The sequence below is a fragment of the Chelonia mydas genome, chromosome 9 (genome assembly GCF_015237465.2).
Source record: "Chelonia mydas isolate rCheMyd1 chromosome 9, rCheMyd1.pri.v2, whole genome shotgun sequence".
In the NCBI taxonomy this organism is placed as follows: Eukaryota; Metazoa; Chordata; order Testudines; family Cheloniidae; genus Chelonia; species Chelonia mydas.
The window spans coordinates 58,049,784-58,074,275 of NC_057855.1; the positions used below are offsets into that span (position 1 = coordinate 58,049,784).

A 24,492-nucleotide genomic window follows, 5' to 3' on the forward strand; every position below is an offset into this window, starting at 1 on the left:
ACATGAAAAACCAGAGTACTGACTAGGGGAGAGAGAATAACTAACTACCCAGTTTCAGTGGCACAGGGCAGTGGGATGTTATAGCTGAAGTACTGCGTGCAGTGGGCCAGGATCTGTATTACGGTTGGATTATTCACCTCTTGTGGATGACACAGAAGAATTGAGCATTAAGAGGGCCTTGAATATGGCGAGGGTTTGAGGCAGTATGGTGGGGATCTGCTACTGGCAAGATGGGAGTATAATTGCAGACCCGATGCAGGGGGCAGTTTGGAAAAGGCACAGGGGTGGGAGTGGGCAGAGATGACAGGTGGGACGCAAAGCTGGAATTGTTAACAGAATGGACCTGGCTGGCGATACAGACCTGAGTGGGATTGTGTCAGGCAGGGAATCATTCAGGTGATATCAGGAGCTAACGCCAGTGTTACTTGGGCTGGTGAGTAGCTTGGATGCTGAATGTCTGTCACTGCTGTATTGAGGAGGAGGGCTGGACCACGCCCTCAACACATGTGTTGAGGGCATCTGACTCTAGACACTAACTTCACAGCTGGCCAATCTTAACCACTGGATCCAGATATCCTGCTGGGAATCCTGAGGCGTGTGCCTTTCTCAGAGTACAGATGATAGGCCCCCTGAACCCAGGTTTATTCCAGAGATCTGCAGTAGTAGGACAACAAAGAGTCCACTAGAATAAGGCACTTTCTTCCATCAATGTTATGTTATAAATTAAATTGATGAGCGCCAAAGAGCTGGATTTCTTTTCCCGACAAAGGGGTTAGTGTCTGTCTGGCTGAGGGATATGACTAGCTAGCACAGCTAAATTACTTGTATTTTTAAATCGGAATGTGGTGTTTGTGCTGAGTGTGATGTGGTGGGACCTGTTGATGATGCTGCAAGCCTAGTGCCCATAGGTAAGGTCTGCTTTCAGTGAAGCATCCCTGCTCATGCTCTGCCTTCTTGATCCTCAGCAGGCCTGCTCCAGGCTTTGCATGGGGACCCAGACTGGCTGATCAGCTGGGGGCTCCCTGGCTATAGTGCCCAACGTGCAGTGTGCAGCCTTGTTTGTCTTCTGTTAGGGGAGGGGTGGGCATTGCCCAGTCTGGGCCACCATCTAAGCAAAAATGCCCTGATTCCCCAGGGAGATCCAGGGGTTACTTCCTGGGGCTCTGGCAGCACCATATGGCACTGGACATGAGCAGTACATGTCTCAGCAACATCTGAATTTGCCCCTGTTGGTGTTGGGCTACTGAGGAAGGAGGAGGAGTACAGGGGTCCTGCTCCCTGGGGAACTGTCAGATTGGTGTCTCCCACTCCCTTCTGGGGTCCTGCAGGTAAAGGCAGAGGTGTGCTGTGCCGTGCGGGACAGACTGGCTCCACTCATAACGACTGACCTCTCTCTCTCCCTCTCCCTCTCTCCCCTCAGTCCAGAGTCTCTTTCTGTAGGTATAAATGTCCTAACTTTGTCCTTTGCCTTAACTGACTCAAGGCTGATGCAGTCCTAGGGATTTTCTCCTCCCGCAGCAGCAGATCAGGTTGTCCCTCATGATCTGCTCTGCCCCAGCAGCTCCTCTCTCAGCCACTTACCCAGAAAGTAAATGCCATGGAGAATGAGAGCTGCGGGTATAATTACAGGCCGCAGGGCTCTTGAAAGGTCATGAGCCAAATGCCATTGCTGAGTCAGTGCTCTTCCCATCCGGGGATGTGTTTAACAGGCCTGTTTTTCGTTCCTTTCTGCAGAGTGTAGTGAAACTGATGCGGGGATTGCTGCAGTGCATGATGAGACAGGTATGGTACAGGTGGTGTCTCCCCATCCCCTGTAGAGCTGAAATTCTCCTGTTGTAACACACTGACTCAGCAGAGATCTGCCATCAAACTGATGACAAAAAAGCAGTCCTGGCACAGACACAAGGGTCTTTTGGGGAAGGCTTAAAACAAGCCTAGATCCCAGTATCCATCCAGTCACTGAACGTTCTGTCCATGCCATGGAACTAGTGTTCTTACCTGCGCTAGCCTAGTGTCCTAAAGGAATCCCTTCCCCAACAGGTTGCCAATCCCATTGCCCCGCTGGCATTGCCTCCGTCAATCGCTTTGTGTTCATACCATCAAAGTGACCCCTTTTTCTAGGCGTGCTGTATGATGCAAACACACCTGGGAAGGGTCCCCCTGTGGCCAGAACTCCTCCCCTTGTGGCAGTGGAGTTTTGTGTGGCCCTGTAGCCTGTTGAGGCATGAAAGTAAAGTACCATGGGCTTGGAATTTCCTGTCTCAAATGGGATTAAAATCTCAGCCTTTAGGCCCTGATAATGATACCAAGTGTGAATGAATCCCAACTCTGTTCCCATAAGGTCCCCTGGTCTCTGTTGCTGCCAATCTGTGCTCTTGTCCTTTTCTGAATCACTGTTTCCCTTTTACTGCCCCCCACCCCATCTCTGAACCACCTGTGGCTGTTTCCCAGCTCCTGCGTACCCTTTGGGCCCCAGTGTGTTCCAGCAAGCTGCCTCCTAACGGAGAAGTCCCCACAGCATCAGCTGGGGAGACGGAAAGGCTGCTACCCACAGTCTAATCCCTCCAGGTGGATCTTCTCCATTCAGTACTAATGCCAACTGTGCCAAGCCCCAGCTAGACACCCGGCTAATAATAATACCTAGCTCTAATATGACTGCTCCTTTCCCCTGGGCTTGTACCTGCTGTGCCAGAGCTCAGAACCCCTTCGTTCTCAGAACATGCATGGCCCAGAGTGATATTTTTTGTTGCTTTCTGGCGTTCAAGTACAAAATGCTGCAGTGACTCCCAGTGCTATCCGTGTTATCCGCTGGATCAGTTACCATGATGTTGGGGTGGCATAAGAAGTGGAATAGAATGTTTGGGTCCTGGCATGACACAGTCACGCCGCAAACGGTTACAGCCTGTGTGAACCACCAAATGTCTGCCTGCTTCCCTTGCTGCCATCCAGCCAGTGGCTGGAGTGGGCATACGTGACCTGGAGTGCCTGTGCTGTTTGGGTTGCGGACATGCAAACCTAGAATGCTGTCCGTCCCCAAAAACGGGTACTGGTGGCTTGCTGTGACCTCGGCAGGGGGTGAAAGAATCCTCCTCCAGGCTGTGGGGACTGGGTGGATACTCAAGGTCTTGGGTTCCTGAGGAGCCTCTCCCTCCCCTGCTAACAGGGTGAAGTCTCTCTCTCCTCCCCCTCCCCGGCAGTTCTTAGCAGGCGGCAGTTCCAAGAAACCTGTAACTTGAAGCTGTTTACTCTGCAGTTTCTCATAACCTGCCTACAGGGCTCCATAGAGGGCTGGGCTAGGACACCCTGCTAGAGCCCTCCTGTGCCCCCGGCCCGCCCCACAACCCCAGCTGTGAGCATGGCACTGGGGAAGCTAACTGTCTGTTCTTTTTCTAACTGAATGCTGCAGGTGGATAAGGTGGAGGCATTCAAGTACAGCCAGAGCCCCAAGGATTGTTTCCATGCCAAGTACAACACCCACACCTGTGCCACTGTGGTTGGAGATGACCAGTGGGGTCACTTGCAGTTAGACGCCACATCAATTTACCTGCTCATGTTGGCACAAATGACAGCCTCTGGTAATACTTACATCTAGGCATCTCTGATGCTAATTGCTGTGGTATTGCAGCACGTTGGTGTGCTAATGAATTAAGCCTCTCTGCTCCCTGAGAACCAGGGGAAGTATTATTATCCTTGGGGTACAGGTGGGGAAACTGAAGTGTGGGGAGAGAATTGATTTGCCCAAGGCCATAAGGGGGTTGGTGTCAGAGCTGGGAAGTGGACAAAGATCTACTGAATTCCAGTCCTGTGCCCTGTCCATAACTGTGAACTACTACTCCTGAGCCTGACAAAATTCCTCTGCTCCTGGGTTTATCGACGTGTTACCCTCCATGTGATCTAGTGCTTAAAGTAAAGCCTAGAATACAGGAGATCTGGTATCTGTCCCTGGCTTTGCTAAGATTTATTGTGCAGCCCTGGGCAACTCATGTCTCACATCTGTGCCTCAGTTTCCCCATCTATAAAGTGGAGGTGATAATGCTAACCTACCTCAGAGGGTTTGGGAGGCTTCATGAATGACTGAGTGTAAAGAGCTTTGAGGTGCTCCGCTGGAAGGCACTGAAGCAGGTCTGAGTATTATCCAGCACCACCAGCTGTCTTATCGCCTGTACAGAGAAACCCAGAATCATGGCTGAGACTCTGAGCTGTGCCTCTTGGGGGAACAGCACAGAGGGCACAGCCAGGGGGGAGGGGACAGCTTCCAGCAGTCATATGCTGTTCCTGCACTTAGGTAATTCACCCTCTGCCCCTTGAAGCGTGTTTCTGGTGTGCACAGTGCTGGGTCCCCAGAGGATGTCTTGGAGCCCTAAGTTCTCAACCCCAGCCTTAATAGCCTTGCCCTTTAGAGAACGCATGTCTCTTGAGCAACAGTGAAACTTGCCTGACGGCTCGGCAAACCAGCTCGTGCTGGCCTAGAGGTGGCTTTGTAAGGAAGGTGGAGCAGCACTTACTTTAGGGCACGCTCCCAACACATAGTGTCCTCCTTCATAGGCTTCACAGCAGAGTGAGCTCAGCATGCAGAGCCGCTGTTCAGAGGTGGCCGGGATACGCTGGTTGGTGCAGGACCTCCAAAGGCGATGCATGCAGACGAAGGGAAATCAGGAGGAACTGACAGTGTTAACAGAGAACATAGGCTCTTGAGCCAACAAGTGCCCAGTCTGCAACTACTGCGTATCCCCCAGTGCTCTCTGAACGCTGACCACTCAGATAACAGCACTTAGCTGTGCACTGGTTCCCTGTATCTGTATGAAGTCCCTACCACCTCTAATCTGCTGTCCTACAAGTATGGCATGTGACTGGCAGCTGCAGGCAACACAGGTTCAAATTCAGCCCTAGAGTAAGTGGATGCAACAGGGCTGAAGCCTGCATAGCTGTGCCTGCTTATCCCAGGGCTAGACTTGGCTGGCAGGTCCCATAATACGGCAGTTCAGATTGGGTGGGTGCTGGGGACAGAGGAGTGTGGTTCAGATTGAGCTCAGTTGCTGCTCCGGTGGCTTTTTGGTGGTGGTTGATTTGGCCTCAGATCAGTTCCTAGGAGACAGGTGCCCAAAATACACCAGTATAATTGGCAGCCTCACAAGATGGACCTAGGACTGAGTGTGCTACGGAGCCCAGGTTGCCTGGGTCTGGGCTGAAGCTTGTTGGCAGGGGCAAGTGTGTGGAGGCAGCTTCTTTTGCTTCAGCCTGATATGTACCTGTTCCGGGGATGGGTGGATGGATGGAGGTATCTGGTCTCCAGAGGTCTCAAGTTGGTGCCTTCACTAGGGTGAAACTTGCTTTGTTTTTAAATGGCTCAGACTCTCCATTCTCGTCTAAGGTGGGTCTAAACACAGAAGCTGCATGGGTTAAACTAAAAGGGTGATGCTAAATAATACACTAGGTTTAGCTGCCATGAGAGCATCCACACGGGCAGTCACACTAGTTAAACTGGTGGAACTCCTTGACGTAGACTAGACTCCGTGTGTACAAGTAACCCTCATTTGGGACTGAAGTGGCATCTCAGCTGTCACCTTCTCTGTGAGGTACAGGATGCTGGGGAATGTTAGAGGAAAACAACCCCCTGCTTCACTCTCCAGTGGATGTTATTTGTAGCGCCCACAGGCTCCAGGCAGGCTCAGTGCCTGGCTTGTAGCTTCCGTGTATCTTCGTGGTGCACTCTGAACGCTGACAGATCAGATAACGGCATTTTGCTGCACGCTAGTTTCCTGTGTCTGTATGAAGTTCCTGCAGGCTCTAATCCGTTGTCCTACAAGTGCAATGCATGACTGGCATCTGTGAAACATTCAAACACAGGGAAAGGAGCCACTGCACCAAAATTGCTTACGGTCCATGGCCTTGAGCCTGCAAGCTACTCCACAGGGGAGGACCCACATGGAAGTCTGTGGGATTCCTCGTGCTTTTCTTGTGTGGAGTTAATTGCAGGATTGAGGTCTCTATAGGGATGAGACACAGCAAGGGGGGTGGAGGGCTGTGAAGAACACAACAAAGGCTGGGGGTGGGGAAGAGATGAGTGACATGCTGATTGAATTCTTATCTAAGTGTGTGATCCGGAGGCTTTAGTGTGTATGTATTTTAATAAGATAAATGGGTAAGAGTAATGGACCTCTAACAACTGATTGGCTAGGCAGTCAGCCAATGTGTTCATAGATTTTTCTGTTTCAGGGCTTCACATTATCTACAGTCTGGACGAAGTCAATTTCATACAGAACGTTGTGTTTTACATCGAAGCAGCGTATAAAACTGCAGTGAGTAGCCCTTCCACAAATAGGCCTTGGCTTAGTAACCAGATTGTTCCTGGTTTTCCTGCATCTGTTGCTGGCTGGCAAGGTGGTTTGGCCTCTGGGGGGGTGTGTGTTGAGGGAGTTGGTTTGCACTTGTGTAGGGCCATAGGCGTAGCATGAAAAGCTTACTGGTCTCTTCCTAGCCCTGGTGTGACATGCCTGTGCTGCTACAATGAAGATCTGCTTTCCGGCCAATGCATGGAACTTACTGCTGGGGCTGGTCAAACAGCAAAAGGAAATGTATTGAGCAGCTCTTTGCTGTCACAGCAGCACTGGGGAGCTGAGCCTCTCCATGCCAGGGCATTGGGGGTGGAAGAGCTGCTGTCTGTGGGTGTCAGGGACATTAGCGCCAGAGGAACCTTTCAGCTGCCAGTGGCTCTGTGCAGGGATGTTGTGCTCCACTCCCTCCTTCTGATCCTGCTTAAAGCATGACCCATGTGAGCCAAAGGAGAATCACTGTTGGTGTGATAGCTCCTGTGACACAGCAGGGGAGTTCTCGTCACACCCACTAAAGGGAAGTGATTTATTCTGAAATGTTTTCTACTTAAACTTTTGTGCTAGCAGCAATGAAACCCCTGATATTACTTCAAAGAACAATGGCTGTTAGGATACAGTCCGATTTTCCTTTCAAGCATCCTGCATGGAAAGTAAGCCCAACCCTGAGTGTCTGCCCCCTTGAGCCTTCACTAATGTAACCCAAATGCACATTCCTATCCTCCAGCTATTTTTGAACGTGCATTTTGCCTGTTACCCTGGGACGCTTACTAGCACTCAAGTGATCACGTAATTTTTCTTTAAAGTTCATACATTTTGTCAGCATCAGTTGAGAATTTTGAAGTGTGTTTCACGCATTTTTGGCTGGAGGGTGAAATGATTGAAGTGGAAGACTTCCATGGCCCAATGGCTAGGGGCACTGGAGTGTGAGTCAGGAGTCCAGAGTCCTGTGTCTGGTTCTACTGCCGGTATTACTGAATGACTTTGGGCATGTCGCTGTTTTTCTGTGGCTTGGTTTCCCCGCCTGTAAAATAGGATTGTTATGTGGATCAATCAATCTGAGATCTATAGATGAAAAGTCCCAGGTAAGTGCTTGTTTCAGATTTAGGATGCGGTCACTTTAAAAAGAATAAAATCTGGCAGTCTTCTAATTCCCATAGAACTGAGCTTTAATTGTCGTCCCTCCCGAGGGTGGCTGCTCCAGCCAGCACAGCAACCTCAAGCCATGTGGTTTTTTCTTTTTTCCGGAGGGCAGGGGTGGTGGTTTGAATTTTATCCATTTATAAAAAAACATATTTGAACAAGACCAAATACTGAAAGCAAGACTTGAGACCAGCTGCCTGTCCCTCTTAGAGGAAGGATGGCCTAGTGATTAGGCATTAGCCTAGGACTTGGGAGGCCCAGGTTCGATTCCCTGCTCTGTCACAGACTCCCTGTGTGGCCTTAGTTACTGTCCTGGCCTCAGCTCCATCTGTACAATGAGGTAACAGCTATGCCCTGACTCCCAGGGGGTGTGAAGATAAAATCTTTAAAGATGAAGCGCTTTGAGATCTAGTGATGAAAATTAGTATGTAAGAGCTAGGGACTATTATAAAGGTGTTTTTAGGTGTCTGGGACCCTGCAGAATTCTCTCTGCCTTGTGTGACTGTGTTATACAGAGATTTATTACTTCCATCCTATTTAGTGTGGACCAAGTAGATTTCTGTCTCCTCTCAAGCTGGTCTGTGACTCTGCCGTGTGAGTTGCCAGGGCATTCCCTTGTGCAGTGACTCCCTGATGTGATCTAGATGCTGACTGTGCTGTGTCACTTCTGTTTCACCTGCTGCACTGATGTGATGATGTTGATTCATGGCAGGACTTCGGGATATGGGAACGTGGAGACAAGACGAACCAAGGAATCACGGAGCTGAACGTGAGCTCAATCGGCATGGCTAAGGTAAGCCTGGAGAAGGTGCTGGGGGGACATCTGGTGACCTTCAGCAGTTCGTCACCCAAGATGGATTTTGGAGGAGGATGAAATAAAACTCCTTCTAGGGTACATTGACAAGCTATGCTCTCTAGCCTGTCTGATGCAGCTGCTCACTGCTTGTGAGAGAGGAGCATAAAACACCCACCAGTAGCAGCACCCAAGTTGTTAGCCAGGCTTGGCAGCTGCTAAGTAGCAGCTATTCATGAGAACCCGAGTCTCAAGAAAGAGTTAAGCCCATCTCCATTTGGTGAGTGTAAGGTGAGATATGGATCTTTCCCTAGGTTATCGTAGCCTATTTTTCTTTGCAAATTTGTCAGGCCAAGATCACTAGATTGGCAAGGGGAGGTCCTTTGTACAGTAGGCTAGTTTCATAGACAGAAAGCATCTATATGCCTGCTTGTATAGACAGAGAAGTCTCTGTTGTAGCCCATCAGTCTCACGGAAGGGTCTGCACTAGAACCTCTTCATGCTTGGCCAAAGTTTCCTCTCCTTGTATTATTTTGGCTAATTCATCTTAAATTTTTCCGCAGATGTTTTAAAGGGGAAAGGGTTTCCAAGATTTGATCTCTCTTTGGCGTGGGGCTGGTGGGTTCCTTTGTTTGCAATAGTGGCGATAGCATATGTGCTCTGTAGCCTTAGACTGCCAAGCCTGGGGGCAGGACATCCCAGCAGGTTCTACTCCTGCAGTGGAATTTTTCTGTGTGGCCTTGAGCAAGCTGTTGTCTTTCTGTGCCTCAGTTTCCCCATCTGCAAAATGGGGTTCGAATGTTTTGTAAAGCTGCCTATTCAAGGGCACCCTGACTGCAGTTGGGTGATACACTAGCCTACAAACTGTTCAACTGCTGTAAAATTGTCCTTTAAAGTTGAGTGGTGGAGCCCCTAGCTTTCTGGCCACTGTTATTTCAAAATGCCCTCTGTTACTGGAGTCTGTCTCTTGGGTGAGACCCTAAGAGAGAGGGCCTGAGGTAATGGGGGCGGGAGGGTGCAGGGACGGAGTTCCACAGTCCAAACCCAGATCCAGCCCCTGGCTCTCCTGTGGTCACCTCTCAAATCTTGTCTTTGTCTGGTAGAGGCTGGGAGGAATGCTCAGGTTTCAGGATCTGTAGCTGTCATACTAGAGCTACTGTGTGGTGCTGCTGCATCAGCAGCTGTCTTCACGTGTTCTGTTCTCTGCCTGGCTTCCTCCCCCTATCCCTGGTCACAGGCCGCCCTCGAAGCCCTGGATGAACTTGATCTCTTTGGTGCCAAAGGAGGCCCTCAGTCAGTGATCCATGTCCTGACGGATGAGGTGCAGCATTGCCAGGTACGAATGCTGCTCTGACGGTCCAGCAAGCAGTGCTTCCTCCCACCAGTCCAGCAGCCTGGACTCTTGCTGCTGCTCTACAGAGAGGAAGAGCTGTCTGACTTCTTTACTCCTCCGGGTTTAGAGAGGCTTGATTCCAGACCGTGCTGCTCTTGTCTCGGGTCTGGTCTACACTGTGCGGGGGGATCAATCTAAGTTACGCAACTTCAGCTACGTGAATAACATAGCTGAAGTCAACGTACTTAGATCTACGCACTGCGGTGTGTGTTTACTGTGGTGAGTCAACTGCTGCCACTCCTCCATCAACTGCGCCTCTCGCTCTGGTGGAGTACTGGAGTCGACGGGAGAGCGCTCGGCAGTTGATTTATTACGTCTAGACTAGATGCGATAAATTGACACCCCCTCCCCCCCCCCCTCCTCGATTGCTGCCTGTCGATCCAGCTGGTAATGTAGACAAGCCCTCTGCTGCCTGCAGTTGATTGATTTGAGAGGGGGATGTCTTAGAGCACAGCCCTGCACTGGCAGGGGTGGAGTGGATGATCCAATAGGTCTCTCATTCCAGTGATTTATCTCCATCCTGTAGGATCCCTCCAAGTTGGTGCTCTGCTGAGGCAGAATGTTGATGCTGTAGGAAGCAGTAGCTCATGGCATGTGGCTCCCCCAGGAGTGCTGGGGTGGGGGGAAGGACCATACCCCCACTTTTATAAATCAAGTTGGCAGGGGTGCAACAAGGGGGGACCCAGTCCTCCCCTTGGCTCTTGACTGGAGATGAGTGGCATAATGGTAGATCCCCTTCTCTGCAAGCATGACAGATGGGCTGCCAGGCCAAATATGAGTGGTTGGTGTAGCAGCCTGGCTCACATGGTCACCACACCAATCAAATCTTGGCCAATTCTGATTGCTTCTCCCCACCCCTACACACTGTTGCAGTCCTTCCAGCACCATTGGGCTCCCCCAGGTCACAGCCCTTTATAAATTAGAGATGGTTCCAGTCCAAGCACCCTGAACTCTCTTAAAGTTTGGATCTGAGCCTCCTGGCCCAGGCCTGTCTCTAGAATAACCCTAGCTCTTCCTTCTGCCCAGAACTGCCCTGCAAGTCCCATGGCACATTCCACTGCCATAACGGTGCTTTCCCTTGGTAATGCTGTGGCCCGTGGAAGCACTGACCCCATTGCCTCGGCGCTATTAAATGTGTAGAGACCAGTGTTTGGCATTGGAGTTTCTCCTTCTTCCTAGTCTATTCTCCATTCCATGCTGCCAAGGGCTTCGACTTCCAAGGAGATTGATGCCAGCCTCCTCTCAGTCATCTCGTACCCCGCCTTTGCCGTGGAGGACAGTGAGCTGGTGGAGATAACGAAGCAAGAAATCGTTACAAAGCTGCAGGTAAGCGTCTCTCTAGGCTGTTCTTGGCCCTTTCAAGGAGAGCTGTCCAGGACTGCAGGCCCTACTAATCTTCAGTGGCGCAGGGAATAGCCGCTAGGGCTCTACCCCCCAACAGAGAAATCACAGAGGAACAAACACCTCTGTCAAGGCTGAGTTCCCGCTCTGGCACTTCGAGTGCAGAAGGTGGGGACCCACAAGGATTTTAAAAATTAATACTTGCCACTCCAGACTTGTATTAAACTCCCAATGTTACAGCTTTTCTCTGACCTTGACTTGGTAAACGCTGCCACCACCCAATAGCATACCCCTTGGAACCCAGGAAGGCACATTTGGGAGTTCATTTCTGTGGGATAACTTCAAGCCCTTTCACCTCCCCTCCGGGGAAGAGCTGAGAAGGAAAACAAAGGAAATTAGCTGTCGTCCCCCCCCCCCCCCCCCCCCCCAGCTAATTAAACAACATGCACAAACCTCTTAAGGACACACAAATCCAATCCTGTTCTTAAAAAAACTAAATTTTATTAAACCCGAAAGGAAAGGAAATACATTTGGAACTTAGGCTTTTTGCTAGATCTTAAAAGAAACAATTACAAAAATTAAGCATCAAGATATCTCTCCTGAGGTTCAACTTAAAGGTTACAAGCAAAACCATAGCATCTGGGGTTAGCACAGAGGAGTCCACAAGCCAATAAGAAATAACCCTAATCACATCTTTCTAGACAGTCCCTAATTTACTTATTTATCTGAGGCTTCAGATAAGTAGGTTCAAGGTATGAATTGATGATCTATGATCATACCTGGCTTAAAGCTGCTTACAGCATTGCTGCTTTGTGTGTTGTGGTTCTCTGGGAGAGAGCCAAGTTTTTTCCCAATTTTAAAAAGTTCTAGCCCTCCCATTGGCTCTTTTGGTCAGGTGCCCACTCCTTTTCCTTTACCTGGGGGATTTTTGTTAACCCTTTACAAGTAAAGCAAGCAGAAAACAGCCACCAAGAGGGACTTTATAGCTCGCTGTCTGGCTGCCCATAAAAGGGAGCTACCCTGCCCTTCATTTATCACAACCTCCCTGAGACCTATCCCTTCTCCTAGGACCTACAGGTCGTTGAGCTCTGCTACTGTAGCCTGGCCAGCTAGCCAATGGAGGTGGGATAAGGGAAGTAATCCCAGCCCCATACTGACACACAAACCGAGGTGAGCCACCTTGGCTGGTGCAAAGCTAAGGAGAGAGGATGATGAAAGTGGGGGTGGGATAGGTGAGAAGGAGGGCCTGGAAGCCATCGTGGGCTGTATGTTGGGCATAACGCTCTGCTATACAGGAACTCCTCACTTAGTCTTCCCGGTTAATGTTGTTTTGTTATGTTGCTGATCAATTAGGGAACATGCTCGTTTAAAGTTGTGCAATGCTCCCTTATAACGTGGTTTGGCAGCCGCCTGCTTTGTCCACTGCTTGCAGGAAGAGCAGCCTGTTGCAGTGAGCTGGTGGGGGCTTGGAACCAGGGAGGACCGGCAGCCCCCGTATCAGCACCCCGCTCCCCTAAGTTCCCTGTGCGGCAGCTGCCCAGCAGGCTATCAGTTGGCTGCAATTCAGCTGTCCCTCCCCTCACTGCCATGTGCTGCTCCTGCCCTCTGCCTTGGAGCTGCTCCTGGGAGCCTCCTGCTGGCTGTGGAGGAGGTGCAGGGGAAAGAAGGGTGCTAATGTCAGGGTGTCCCCCTGCCCCCCCACTCCTGCCCACCCGCTTACCCCATCTCCATAGAGAGGGGAGGGAGGACAGACGGACATGACAGGGCTCAGGACAAAGGGAGCTTGCTGGCAGCAGCTGCTGTCTCAACTTGCTGATCTACTTAAAAGGGCAGTGTACTTTAGAGTGGGGTCAGCATACTTAAAGGGGCAATGCACGCTCTCTCACACATAGGGTGTGTGTCTGTCTCTCTCTGCCATGCTGTCTCCCCTCCCTCCATTCCTGCTGCCTTGCAGAGTGTGAGGCTACATTGTTGTTAATGTGTTAACCCTTGAGGGCTCAGCCAAGTGCTGGTTCATCATTTAGCAGTAAGGCATTTCTTGGGAAATATTCCACCCTCTGACTATACCATCTCAACCAAGCTTCACAATCATCATTGCTGTGTACAGTATTAAATTGTTTAAAACTTATACTCTGTGTGTGTGTGTGTGTGTGTGTGTGTGTGTGTGTAACTTTTTAATTATTTTTATATAAAATAAATATAAAAAAATTTATATTGTATTATATATATAAAAGTCTTTTCTCTGGCAAAAAAAAATTAGGTCTGGAACCTAACACCCCCTCCCCCATTTACATTAATTCGTATGGGGGACATTGGATTCGTTTAACATCGTTTCGCTTAAAGTAGCATTTTTCAGGAACATAACTACTCGCTTAAAGTTGTAGTTACTGTAACTGCATTGTATCCAGCAGCGAGGAACAGATCCCTGTGCCAAAGTGAATTCCTCTTTCTCTTCCAGGGGCGTTATGGCTGCTGCCGGTTTCTCAGAGATGGGTACAGGACCCCTAGAGAGGTGTGTATTGTGGGGTTTGCTGTCTGGATTTTCCTTTGCTTTGCACCAGGCAGCTGCCTGATGTGGGGGTGGGGGTGTCTTGAGTTCCTTTTACTACATTTAAAACATCAGCCCTGAGATGGTTTAGGTTAATGGAAGTCCATCTAAGGCTGTCTGGCACAGGAGGGGAAGATGGAGGGGCCATTTAATTCAGGAATCACTAAAGCTTCCACATAGTAGCACAGCCAAGAGAGCCAGTGTGCAGTGGCCAATGGAGCAGGAGTGTTGGGTCACAGAGGGAACCCTGGCGGCTGAGGGCTATGGAAGGAGAGGAGGAGTGTTGGCTTTTCAGTGCTGCTAGGGGATGATATCTATCCACCCTGGTGCTGGGGCCTGCTGTGGGGATGGGGCATATTTTCTGGGTTAATGTCTCCAGGGGAGGCAGAGGGGACCTGCCATCTCTTGCAGGAGTCCTGCATAGTCAGGGCCTTCGGCCCACTGCTCTGCTCTGCTTGGGCAAGATTAGCAGCACTTGGACAGCAGATTGGCCTCCTGGGAGAAGTCAGCGACCAACACTGAGCTCCATACTGATCTGCGTCTGGGAAGACCCTTGTCCCTGGAAATATGACCTTCCAAGAGGGGGAGAGTTGCTTGGGAGAAGCCCATTTCCTCCTCTCCCTCCCTAACACCCCCATTCTGCCATCACACAACTGAATGCTTGTGAAAGATGGAACCCTGCTCCTCACCATCCTCCTCACCCTGATGGTGCCATTTGTGTAACACATGCTGGGGGTAAATTATGTACAACTCTACACCTCAGCTTAACTCTGCTGAAGCCAGGCCAGAGATGTCTTTTTCTGGGCCTTGTGGGAACACATTATACAGAGTGAGGCTCACAGCTTTTGCATGCAAAACCTTGAGCTTTGGTGTTCATGACAGCTACCAGTCAGCTGCGAGGAGAGGGAATCCTATGGTTTCTAAGTAAACATTTAATACACACCTTGTAAATAGTATTTGAATACTTACATATTTTAAACAGAAGCTATTGGTTAGTAAATCTACTGGTGTTCCTTGCACTGACTTTCACCACTCTGCTGCTGTCACATATATTTCAGGGTGAGCTCTACACTTTTTAGCAGGCATGTTTCCTACTGATCTTCTTTCAGAGCTGAGTTCTCATTCATTATAGCATAGCCATAAAATGTAGCCTGTGTCACCTGGATTCTTCCCAGCTTGAGAAGAAAGCGCTTCAGAGCTCTGTCAGCAAATAGCAGTCTGGGGATCCTTCCAGCTAGCAGCATTCCAGTCCTTGGGTTAATAATGATGTAAGCTGTAGTAATTGCTATATAATAGCAGTTTATATGGCTATGTATGACCTAGGTATTGACTGGTCTCAGTTTCTGGTGAGATAGGAAAGCTGTAGCCTGTATCCAAAATGATACAGGTGTTGGGATCAGCACGTAAAATAAGCACCCCCTGAACTTCCCTGAGGCTCTCACTCTGGGGGGCACTTTTTCCACAGAAGCCCAGCTAAATCAGGTGAAAATTTACAAACCCTCCTCTCACTGTGCCTGGATCACTTATATTTCTAACATACCCTGAAGTCTGTTGGGCATCAATCTCAGATGGTGAATGTGTGGGGCTGTAAGACTCCTTGCCCTTAATGGAAACTTTCCATTTAGCATCACAAACTGCTACGGAGCATGTCCAGTAATTGCCACATCTGGCTCTCCTAGCTGCCCTGCCTTTCTCTCTGGTCATGTGCAGACACAGGATTCAACCACAAATCCATGTCTCCTCTCCCTCTCTCTCCTCTCTCTCTTTCTCTCTCTCAAATCATATGCTGCTCTAGAAACCTGGGTTATACAGTCATGCACGATGGGCAGCTACCCCCTGCCTTTGGATGCAGTTCCCAGGGCTGGAGCAGTTCATGGCCAGAAGGTCACCATGTGAGCACCCGGCTGCTGAAGGAGTCAGGAGAGGATGACTCAGAAGGGAGAGAGGGACTGGTTCACTGGGCCAGAACAAGCCTCCAGCTGTAGCTTTGCATGACTTGACCTAACTATCTCTGCACAGGACCCAAATCGCCTCTATTACGAGCCTGCTGAGCTGAAGCTCTTTGAGAACATTGAGTGCGAGTGGCCTTTGTTCTGGACCTACTTCATTATCGACGGGCTCTTCAGCGGCAATGTAGAGCAGGTAAGGTGTGGGTTGGAGGGGGCACCTGGGTTGGGGAGGGGAGTCTGGCTTTAAGGGGAAAAATAAGCCGATTGCTTGCTTGTTAAACACAGTCCCCTGGGGTGCCCTTGTCAGTCTCTCTGTCTCCTCCACTCCAGGCACACCCTGCTTTGCTATCCTAGGATCTCAGAACTGCTGGGCTGTCTTTGTGTTGGTTATTACTGTAGTGCCTAGGAGCCCAGTCATGGGCCAGGCCCCCCATTATGCTAGGCCCTGTACAAACCGAACAGAAACACAGCCCCTGCTCACAGTGGTTTACAAGGGAATAAACACTCTGAACTGCTGGCATGGTGGGTGGGGGAGTGGGGCCAGGCTCTGTGCTCTCCTGTGTGCATAGAGTGAGCACGTGGGTGCTGCCTGTTGCTATTTAACGCTTACATGCACATTTCTAATCCCAGCTGATCTGGTGTGGGGTAGGGGACGGGTCTGGGGCTAAGTTCCCTGTAAGCCAGGTGGCCGTGCAGCAGGCTATTAAGCGCTGCATAGGTGCTCAGGGAACCCACCTGGCTGGGACCTGCTGCAGCCAGGGGAGGGGCACCCCAGCCCCGGGGGAGAGGAGGAGGGGCACGTGCTGTGAGGAGTTCATGCACTCTCTTCTCTCTTCCCCCCCCTTGTAGCCCTGGGGCAGCCTGCATCTCATCCCAGAGCCCACACCCCCAGTCCTGAGCCCCTCATTCCAGGCCCCACCCCAGAGCCCGCACCCTCAACTGTAGCCCTCGCACCCCTGTATCCCCAACCCTCCGCCTCAGCTGTGAGCCCCTTCCAACACTCTGAACCCCTCGGCTCCACCCTGCGACATGAATTTTATGTGCACCAATATGGAGGTGATGTGTCATACATCACCTCCGTATTCGTGCATATAACAAAATTCATTCTGCACATGCATGGGGAAAAATTATAGGGAGCACTGGTCTGGGGGCTCTGCCCTTGGGGATGCTGCGTTGGGAGCTGATTCCCTGTGGTGCTTCCCCCTCAGGTCCAGGAGTACAGGGAGGCCCTTGAAGGCGTGCTCATCAAGGGGAAGAATGGAGTTCGCATGGTACCGGAGCTGTACAGTGTCCCTCCCAATAAGGTGAGTGTAGCAGGGCAGCTTCCATCTTGAGCACTTCCCTAACGGCAGGCTGTGGCATGACACACCTGCCTCCATTTCCCCTTTGCAGTCATGTGAAGAGCCACAGTCTGCAGATCCCTCATTGTAAAAGGCAGCTTCTCTCCAAACATGGTCACAGCACAGCAGCTCTTCAGTCCCGTGCCGAGATCGCCCACCCGAGTCATTAACTGCTCGGTCCCAAGACTATTCCCGTGTCCTGGGGACCCACTCTCCAGGCCTCCACCTGAGAGTTCCCAGACCTGCTGGTCTCCCATGAGCCATGAAGCCTTGTTCTCCCTTGAAGCCTTGGGGCTCATCCTTCTCCTGTAGCCCCAAGTCAGGTTTCCTGTGAGAGGGGTTCCACTGCCCCAGGGCTCCTCACCTGGGTGCCCCACCCTGCTCAGGGGAACCTCCCTCCAGGGCCAACCCCTTGCTGCTGGGCTCCTCCCACAGCCCTCCCTCCATTCGGGTCTTCTGCCAAAAGGTGCCCTGCAGTGTAAGTCTCCTAGGCCTCCCCATCTGTGAGGCCATCTCTGCTCCTGGGATCCACCCTCCTGAATTAACCCCTTGCTTCTGGGCCCAGCTTGCACTGACCAAGCTGGCTCTGCCACAAGCTCTCTGGCCCCTTGGTACGGTCCCCCAGCTCTAGCCAGTGCTCCTGACAGTTTTCTTCCGGCGGGTATCCTGCAGCTCTTTCCCTCAGGCAACTCTCTACTCTTTCTGCCAGTTGCCTGGGTTCAGGTGTCTCCGACTTGCCCAGTCTTGTTTTTATTTTGCTCTGTGTATGTGGCCAAGGTGCCTTCTGTTAAGCCCCGTTGGGCATCAGCTGCCCTGTCACAGTCACTGGGCCCTGCTCCCTCTTAAATGAGCCAGTGGCTAACGGGGGGCTGCACCTTATGCCCAGGGCCCAGGCTCTTGCTTAAAACATTAGAGGTAGCAGGAATCAAAAGGGATCCAATCTCCCTTCCCCGCCTCATGCTCTTGCTGCCACCCCATAGATGCTCCCTCTACCAGTGCCCAAAGTGGGGAGGGGGGTTGATGACAGCTGTTACCCAAGACACCTGTGCATCGCTGTCCCCCTGCCTGGCCAGGGGCAATGTGGTGTGAAGCTAGGCACCTCTGCTGTAGGCTCAGAACAGCTGTGGTTGATTCCTGCAGGAATCCCCCTGCTGACTTTCCCCTCCCCCTTCTGCATGGGCTGGGTGTGGTGAGCGTGGCTCGCTGGGTCTCGTCTCCAGCGTGCTCTATTCCTGGTCAGGGCTAAGACTGGGCAGAAGCTGGAGTTGCTGTGACCCCTGCACTGTGGGTTGAGGGCATGCCAGTTCTCTGGGTTAATGCTGCCCCCTTTCCAACTAGTGTGTGAGGCACTTGAGGGGGGGGGGGGGGGGGGGGGGGGCTGTGTGCTCCCTTCCATCTGAGGTCAAAACAGCTGGCTCCAACACCCCCCAATCCCAGGTCTGCTCTCCTCAGGATGGAGTGGGTACATCTGCGCTGCAGCTGAGCATGAATCTGTCTACCTGGTCTGGCAGGCTCGCCCCCAGCTGCAGTGTGGACACAGCTAGCATGTCCAGCTGGGAAGCACAACTCCTTCCATCTCCATGACCTTCAGCTCATTGCAGCGCTCACGGTATGCACGCCAGTAGTTCCAAGGGACGTTGCTTGCTGCTGAGACACCTGCCCTGCCAGGCAGTGCTTTAGCAGGGTGCTAAGCTCTGCTGGCTGCCCTTTGCCCCCTTCTGACAGTCTCTAGGTCTGGCTGCCTGACCCTGATGAACCAAATGTCTGAAAGCAGCCAGGGAGGAAGGGGCATGCAGGGGACAGCTCTGATCTCCTGGGCATGGGTACTTTAAAATATGTCAATTGCCTTTAAAGTCAGCATGCAGCTGCCAAGAGTGAGAAGATGCCACAGCCACACTGGGGATCCTCTGGTAGCCTAAGAACTCTGCTGTGCTAAACCAGGAAGATCCATAGGAATGTTGCTACAATGTTGTGTGGAAACTCTAGCTGCTTCCAAGAGATTTGCATTGGGAGGCCCTGAATGTGTGGTATTGGCCTCCCCTAGTTAACTGGGAGGGGGTGAGGGGTCTCCCATCAGAGCATGGGAGGGAAAGCTTGCCTGGGTAATACCCCACCCCGATAGGAGAGGGCCCCCCGGGTATGTGATGGCAGTACTGAAAACGTTCCCTGCTGGGTGGTAGGTTGGTGCCCTGCAGCATCTCCTAGGCTGTAGGCACTGTCGGCTGCCTGATCTCTCACTTTTTTTTTTTTTTTTCCCTTCCAGGTGGATGAGGAGTATATGAATCCCCACACTGTCGACCGGGTCCCTATGGGCAAGCTGCCCCACATGTGGGGCCAGTCCCTCTACATCCTGGGGTGCCTGATGGCAGAGGTGAGATCACACCTGCCACTCTGGGCTGCCGGTTAGTCCAAGCTTAGCAGCTCTGATCTCTGAGGTGTTTGTCTGCTCAGGAGTCAGTCTTCGTTCCTGTTGCATTAAACATTGAGGTGCTGAGCACTCTTGCCTCCACCGTGGTCAGTGGGAGCTGGGAGAACTTAGCACCAGGCCCGGCAGATCTTTAAATTCGCGAGAACTGCCCATAACTTCATGGAATCTGTGGGTTTTCCTTGTAGTGCCCTACTCCTAGGCGCTCTCTGCATCTGCCTCTGAGTAGCACTTGCCCACAAACACATGGGGCTGTTCTGTTGCCCACTTGCTTGCATTCTACCCAAGGCCTTATTTTCATCTTTTCTTTTTCTGGTCACTGCACTCTGCCTGCGCCGCTTGCTGTCTGGTGCATTGGGTGAGCAGCCTTTTCTGAAATATGCTCATAGGAGTGTCTGGAGGTTTGTCTAAGTAACATCATCCACCACACCATCCCCTCTGCAGTAAAACATCCCTCCACCAGGATAGCAAAATCTCCTGTCAGCATCCAGAGGCCGCTATTCAGCACAGCAGTGCTCTCTACTATGACCACTGCAGTTCATGGCTACTTCACTCATCTTCCAGGCCTGCTTTTATTACACTGTCTGGGTGAGCTCTCCTCCTGCTTCTTATGCTGCTAGCTTCTTCTGCACTGTTGTCTTCTACTTTCGGAAGAGCTGAGACCTGGAGAAGGTGGGATTAAAGAATTAAATATTCTTTCTGGCTAGAGTGTGTTCATTACTGAGTCCCTCTGAGGAAGCAAAATAACTCTGGGTGAAGAAGGATCTGCCACTCCTGTCTCCGAATGGGCTCATCCATGAGTACCAGGAAGGGGAAGAGGTTTTTCCAAACTATCTTTTTCCAGTAGGCTTTAGAAGCCCATTGTAATGCTGATCGACTGAACCTGACAGATGGGGGTTCCCCACCTAATTCAGTCCTCAATGTGTGATCTGTGTTACTGATGTGTTCTGCTGCTAGGGTAATGTTAGCAGGGATCTCTGTAAGCAGCTTGTCTTCTCTGTGAGGGCAATTCCTCTCTCTGGTTATTTCTTCACACAGGGATTTCTGGCTCCAGGTGAAATTGATCCCCTGAATCGCAGGTTTGCTACTGTCCCGAAGCCAGATGTGGTAGTCCAAGGTGAGCATGGCAGTCTGATGTTACAGGTTGCTGTAGGTATGCTACAGAAGAGGGGATGGAAACAGTCTCCAGCTGCAAATGCAGTATGGCTTTCTGCCCACCAGCAGGGCTGGCAGCTTCACCGCACTGGATCTGGTAACTGACTTGATTTGGCAGATGTTATTTGTGTCTGGTAATGGGTGGTGCAGCTGGTCATCCTTTCAGGAGGTTGAAAGCCTTCATACAGGTGGTGAGCGGTGCCATGAGATGATGGCAAAAGTAACGTTTCCCCCTTACGGTTTCTCTGATCCTGTGAGATCACTCAAGCTAAGCAGGGTCGATTCAGATCAATACTTTATTGGAAGACCTCTCAGGTGTCGGTGTATCTGTTGTGGGGACTCTCCCCTCTGAGTCAGTGCTGAGCCAATGCCCCAGCCTGGTTTGCTGCTTGAGATGCTGTTCTTTTGGATGGCACTCTGAGAGTGAAGGGGCCGGGACTCTGATTTAAAGATTCCTTGTCTCCCTTCAGTTAAACAGTTGCTATGTTGTTACACGGAGGTGGCTACATTTCAGCAGTGGCTGAAGTGACATGGGAGCTATATAAAGGAATCTGTTTAAGTATGTAAAGCTCTTAAGGGTCCTTCAGGATAGAAGGTGCTGTAGAAATTTAAGTGCTCCCTTTAAGCCATGACCTCATGCCAGTGCCGTTGCTGACTCATATACTGATGAGTCTTGCTCTCACCTCTGTCACCTGCTAACCTGGACCTCTTGTCCAGTCCACTGTGAAAGCTTCCACATGGCAATTGTTGCTGCCAGAGGGATGGCTCTCAGACCCCCACCCCTCGTGGCGGAGGGCCCAGCTTGTTCTCTAGGGTGGCAGGTTAGCTGGATGGGTGCTGATGCTAATGATGAGGGAACCCAAGCAGTCATTGCCAAGCAACTTGCACCCAGGCTCTGAGCAACCTCCACTGCCCAATGGCCATTCCCCTTTTCTGAAGTTCCTGGCCCGAGATCTCCAGCTGCTGATACTACCCCCTCCACCCTCGCCCAGTGTGCATCCTAGCCGAGACAGACGGCATCAAGGCCATTCTGAAGAAGCAGGGCATCGAGGTGGAGACAGTGGCGGACGTGTACCCCATCAGAGTGCAGCCGGCCCGGATCCTCAGCCACATCTATGCCAGACTGGGTGAGTGGCCGGAGCTTTGCCAAGGCACCTGGGTCGGGGGTGATAGAATATCTGGGTGGGGCAGGGAGAGGCAGCTTGGGAAACGACTCGATCCTCCCTGTGTCTGACTTTCCAATGTACTCTAATGGACAGTGGAGCAGTGGGTCTTGTGACACTGCCACGGCTGAAACACTGTCAGCTCCCACCCTCATTTCTTGTTGGAGAATGTCCTGAGGCTGCCAGTAACCCTTTCCTGACTGAACACAGGTGTGTGTTTTCTCAAACCGTCCCTGCACACCTTCTAACCCTGCTCCTTTAGCAGGCAAAGGACTCTTGGGAGAACTCCCCACCCCGTGTTACCACCCATTCCCCAGAATCCCTCTTTCAACGTCAGTCACCAACCTGCTGACTGTAAGCCCAGGCTGTCATCAATATGCCCATGTTGGTCAAGCTCACTTCCAAATCTAGATCTTGTTATAACAAGCTTCAGCAGAGCCGGAGATCGATGTGAGGTTTTTAACGAGAGGAAAACCATTTCCAACCTCCAGTGCAGAGCCTGCAGCCCAGGTGATGGGCTCCTGCACGCGGACCTCCAACTGGCTCCATACCCTCCAACTGTCCTGGCAGCTTTCATGGGGCGAAAATCTGACAAGGGGCATGGAGGGTGAAAGGTCAATTGGAGTCTGAACGCCCTTGCCATCTAGATAAGGCAGTGGTTCCCAACCAGAGGTACGTGTACCCTTGGGGATATGCAGAGATCTGCCAGGAGGTACATAAACTCCTCTAGCTATTTGTCTAGTTTTACAACAGGCTACAGAAAAAAGCACTAGTGAAGTCAGTACAAACTAACATTTAATAAGACAATGACTTGTTTATGCTGCTTTATATAGTTTACACTAAAATGTAAGTACAATATTTATATTCCGATTGATTTATTTTATAATTACATGGTAAAAATGGGAGTCAACAGTTTGTCAGTAACACTGTGCTGAGACAGTTTTGTGTATTAGGTCTGATTTTTGTAAGCAAGTAGTTTTTAAGTGACATGAAACTTGGGGTACATAAGACAGACTCCTGAAATGGGTACAGTCATCTGGAAAGGTTGAGACCCACTGAGATAAGGGAACACTTCAAAAAGACAGGAGCCCTGTTGTCATCCCAAGCCCTTGACCTGTCCTCTCTCCTTACGGCCAGTTGAATTCAGGCGAGGGAAGTCTGAATTAATGCTGACAGTCCTTCCCTCCCTCCCCCTTTGGAGACTGCTCACTCTTCAGCAGTCCCCTCTTGAGTTGCTTGCTTGATCTCTAGAAGGGAGCTGTTTTGCACCAGATGCTGAGTGTTGTCAAGGGATGGCCTGGGGACGGGAGACCTCTAAGTCCTATCCCAACCCCTGCTTTGTGTAGCTCCAGCCAGTCCTGCCCCTGAAAGCCGTGTGGAGCACGTTGCTAGCACAGCCTTCAGCTTCCTGGCAATCTGCCTGTGATGGGTTCGGTCACAGAGACCCCCTTGGGATTGTCACCTGATGTGCTGAAATTACCTCTGAGCCCATTTTCCCTGCCATCTTGGGACTTCCAGAACCCTGTCTTGTTGAGCCATGCCCCCAAAGCTACAGACTAAACTGAGAACAGCTCAGCAGGTTACTTATCTCCAGCACCCAGACACTTAGTCCCCAATGGGATCCAAACCCCAAATAAATCCATTTTACTCTGTATAGAGCTTATACAGGGTAAACTCATAAATTGTCTGCCCTCTATAACACTGATAGAGAGAGGTGCACAGCTGGTTGCTCCCCCAGATATTAATCACTTACTCTAGGTTTATTAATAAAAAAGTGATTTTATTAAATATAAAAAGTAGGATTTAAGTGGTTTCAAGTAATAGACAGAACAAAGTAAGTCACCAAGCAAAAACATGCAAGTCTAAGCCTAATATTTTAAGAATCTGTTTACAGGTAATATCTCACCCTCAGAGATGTTCCAATAAGCTTCTTTCACAGACTAGACTCCTTCCTAGTCTGGCCCAATCCTTTCCCCTGGTACAGTCCTTGTTACTTCCAGCAGACATCTCCGGTGGTAAGCAGGGGTTTTCTCATGACAGGCAGCCTCTTTTGTCCTGTCCTGCTCTGCTCTGCTCTTCTCTCCTCTCCCCCCCTCCGCCCCCCCAAGTTTTGGCACAAGGCAGGAATCTTTTGTCTCTGCTTTGTCCTCACCCCTGCATCATCAATGAAAAAGTACAAGGATTAAGATGGATTCCAGTATCATGTGACATGGTCACATGTCACTGTAAGACCCCCCTAGTCTCCATTCTTCCTGGGTTGGCCCATATGTATACAGGAAGGCGTGCAGGTAAATAAACCATTTACAACCAATTGTCCTAGTCAGTGGGAGCCATCAAGATTCTAAACCACCATTAATGGCCCACACTTTGCATGATTACAAAAGGACCTCCAGAGTTATACTCCTATTTCTAGCTTCAGATACAAGAATGATACATGCATACAAATAGGAAGAATATATTCAGTAGGTTATAACCTTTGTTATGATACCTTACAAGAGACCTTTTGCATAAAGCATATTCCAGTTATATCATATTCACACTCATAAGCATATTTCCATAAAACATATGGAGTGCAACATCACACTGCCTCCTTCTTCCATTTTGAGAGCACATCTTCATTTAAACAGCGAATAGCTTCCCCACTGCATGTATCTGCTCAGGGAGGTGGGAGCATGTCTCTGTACCCCACTGCCTGGGATTCGCTGCATGCTGGTGAGGAAACCCTTATCCAGTGGTGCCAATATATTAACAAGAGGCTAGACAAACATTCTGGTACAAGCAGTGTGGGACCTAAGAGTTCAAAAGATCCCAGCACCGCTTGCGACGGGAGGCTGGACTCAGTGTAAGTAGGGAGCATATGGCAGTCCTAGCAGCTGGATTTCAATTAAGCTACAAATCCTCAGTCTCCCCTGC

The 24,492-nt window shown here is 50.6% G+C and overlaps 1 protein-coding gene and 1 long non-coding RNA gene across 10 annotated transcripts in view; one reads left to right on the top strand and one right to left on the bottom strand.

The window, feature by feature from the left end:
• Positions 1–24,492, top strand: part of PHKA1 (phosphorylase kinase regulatory subunit alpha 1) — an 81,479-nt gene that overhangs the window by 14,920 nt on the left and 42,067 nt on the right. For all 9 annotated transcript variants that reach the window (XM_037909783.2, XM_037909784.2, XM_037909785.2 and 6 more), the window contains exons 3-14: positions 1,735–1,782; positions 3,407–3,575; positions 6,217–6,299; positions 8,185–8,265; positions 9,503–9,601; positions 10,838–10,984; positions 13,458–13,511; positions 15,567–15,689; positions 16,705–16,800; positions 19,100–19,207; positions 20,300–20,378; positions 21,409–21,543. In XM_037909783.2, coding sequence (XP_037765711.1) covers positions 1,735–1,782; positions 3,407–3,575; positions 6,217–6,299; positions 8,185–8,265; positions 9,503–9,601; positions 10,838–10,984; positions 13,458–13,511; positions 15,567–15,689; positions 16,705–16,800; positions 19,100–19,207; positions 20,300–20,378; positions 21,409–21,543 — 1,222 coding nt within the window. The remainder of the gene's footprint in view (positions 1–1,734; positions 1,783–3,406; positions 3,576–6,216; positions 6,300–8,184; positions 8,266–9,502; positions 9,602–10,837; positions 10,985–13,457; positions 13,512–15,566; positions 15,690–16,704; positions 16,801–19,099; positions 19,208–20,299; positions 20,379–21,408; positions 21,544–24,492) is intronic.
• LOC122461580 lies at positions 12,928–24,321 on the bottom strand. The gene is made up of 3 exons (XR_006283547.1): positions 23,854–24,321; positions 19,687–19,697; positions 12,928–12,939 (listed from the first exon to the last, which is right to left on the bottom strand). It is a non-coding gene; the product is annotated as an uncharacterized LOC122461580 (long non-coding RNA).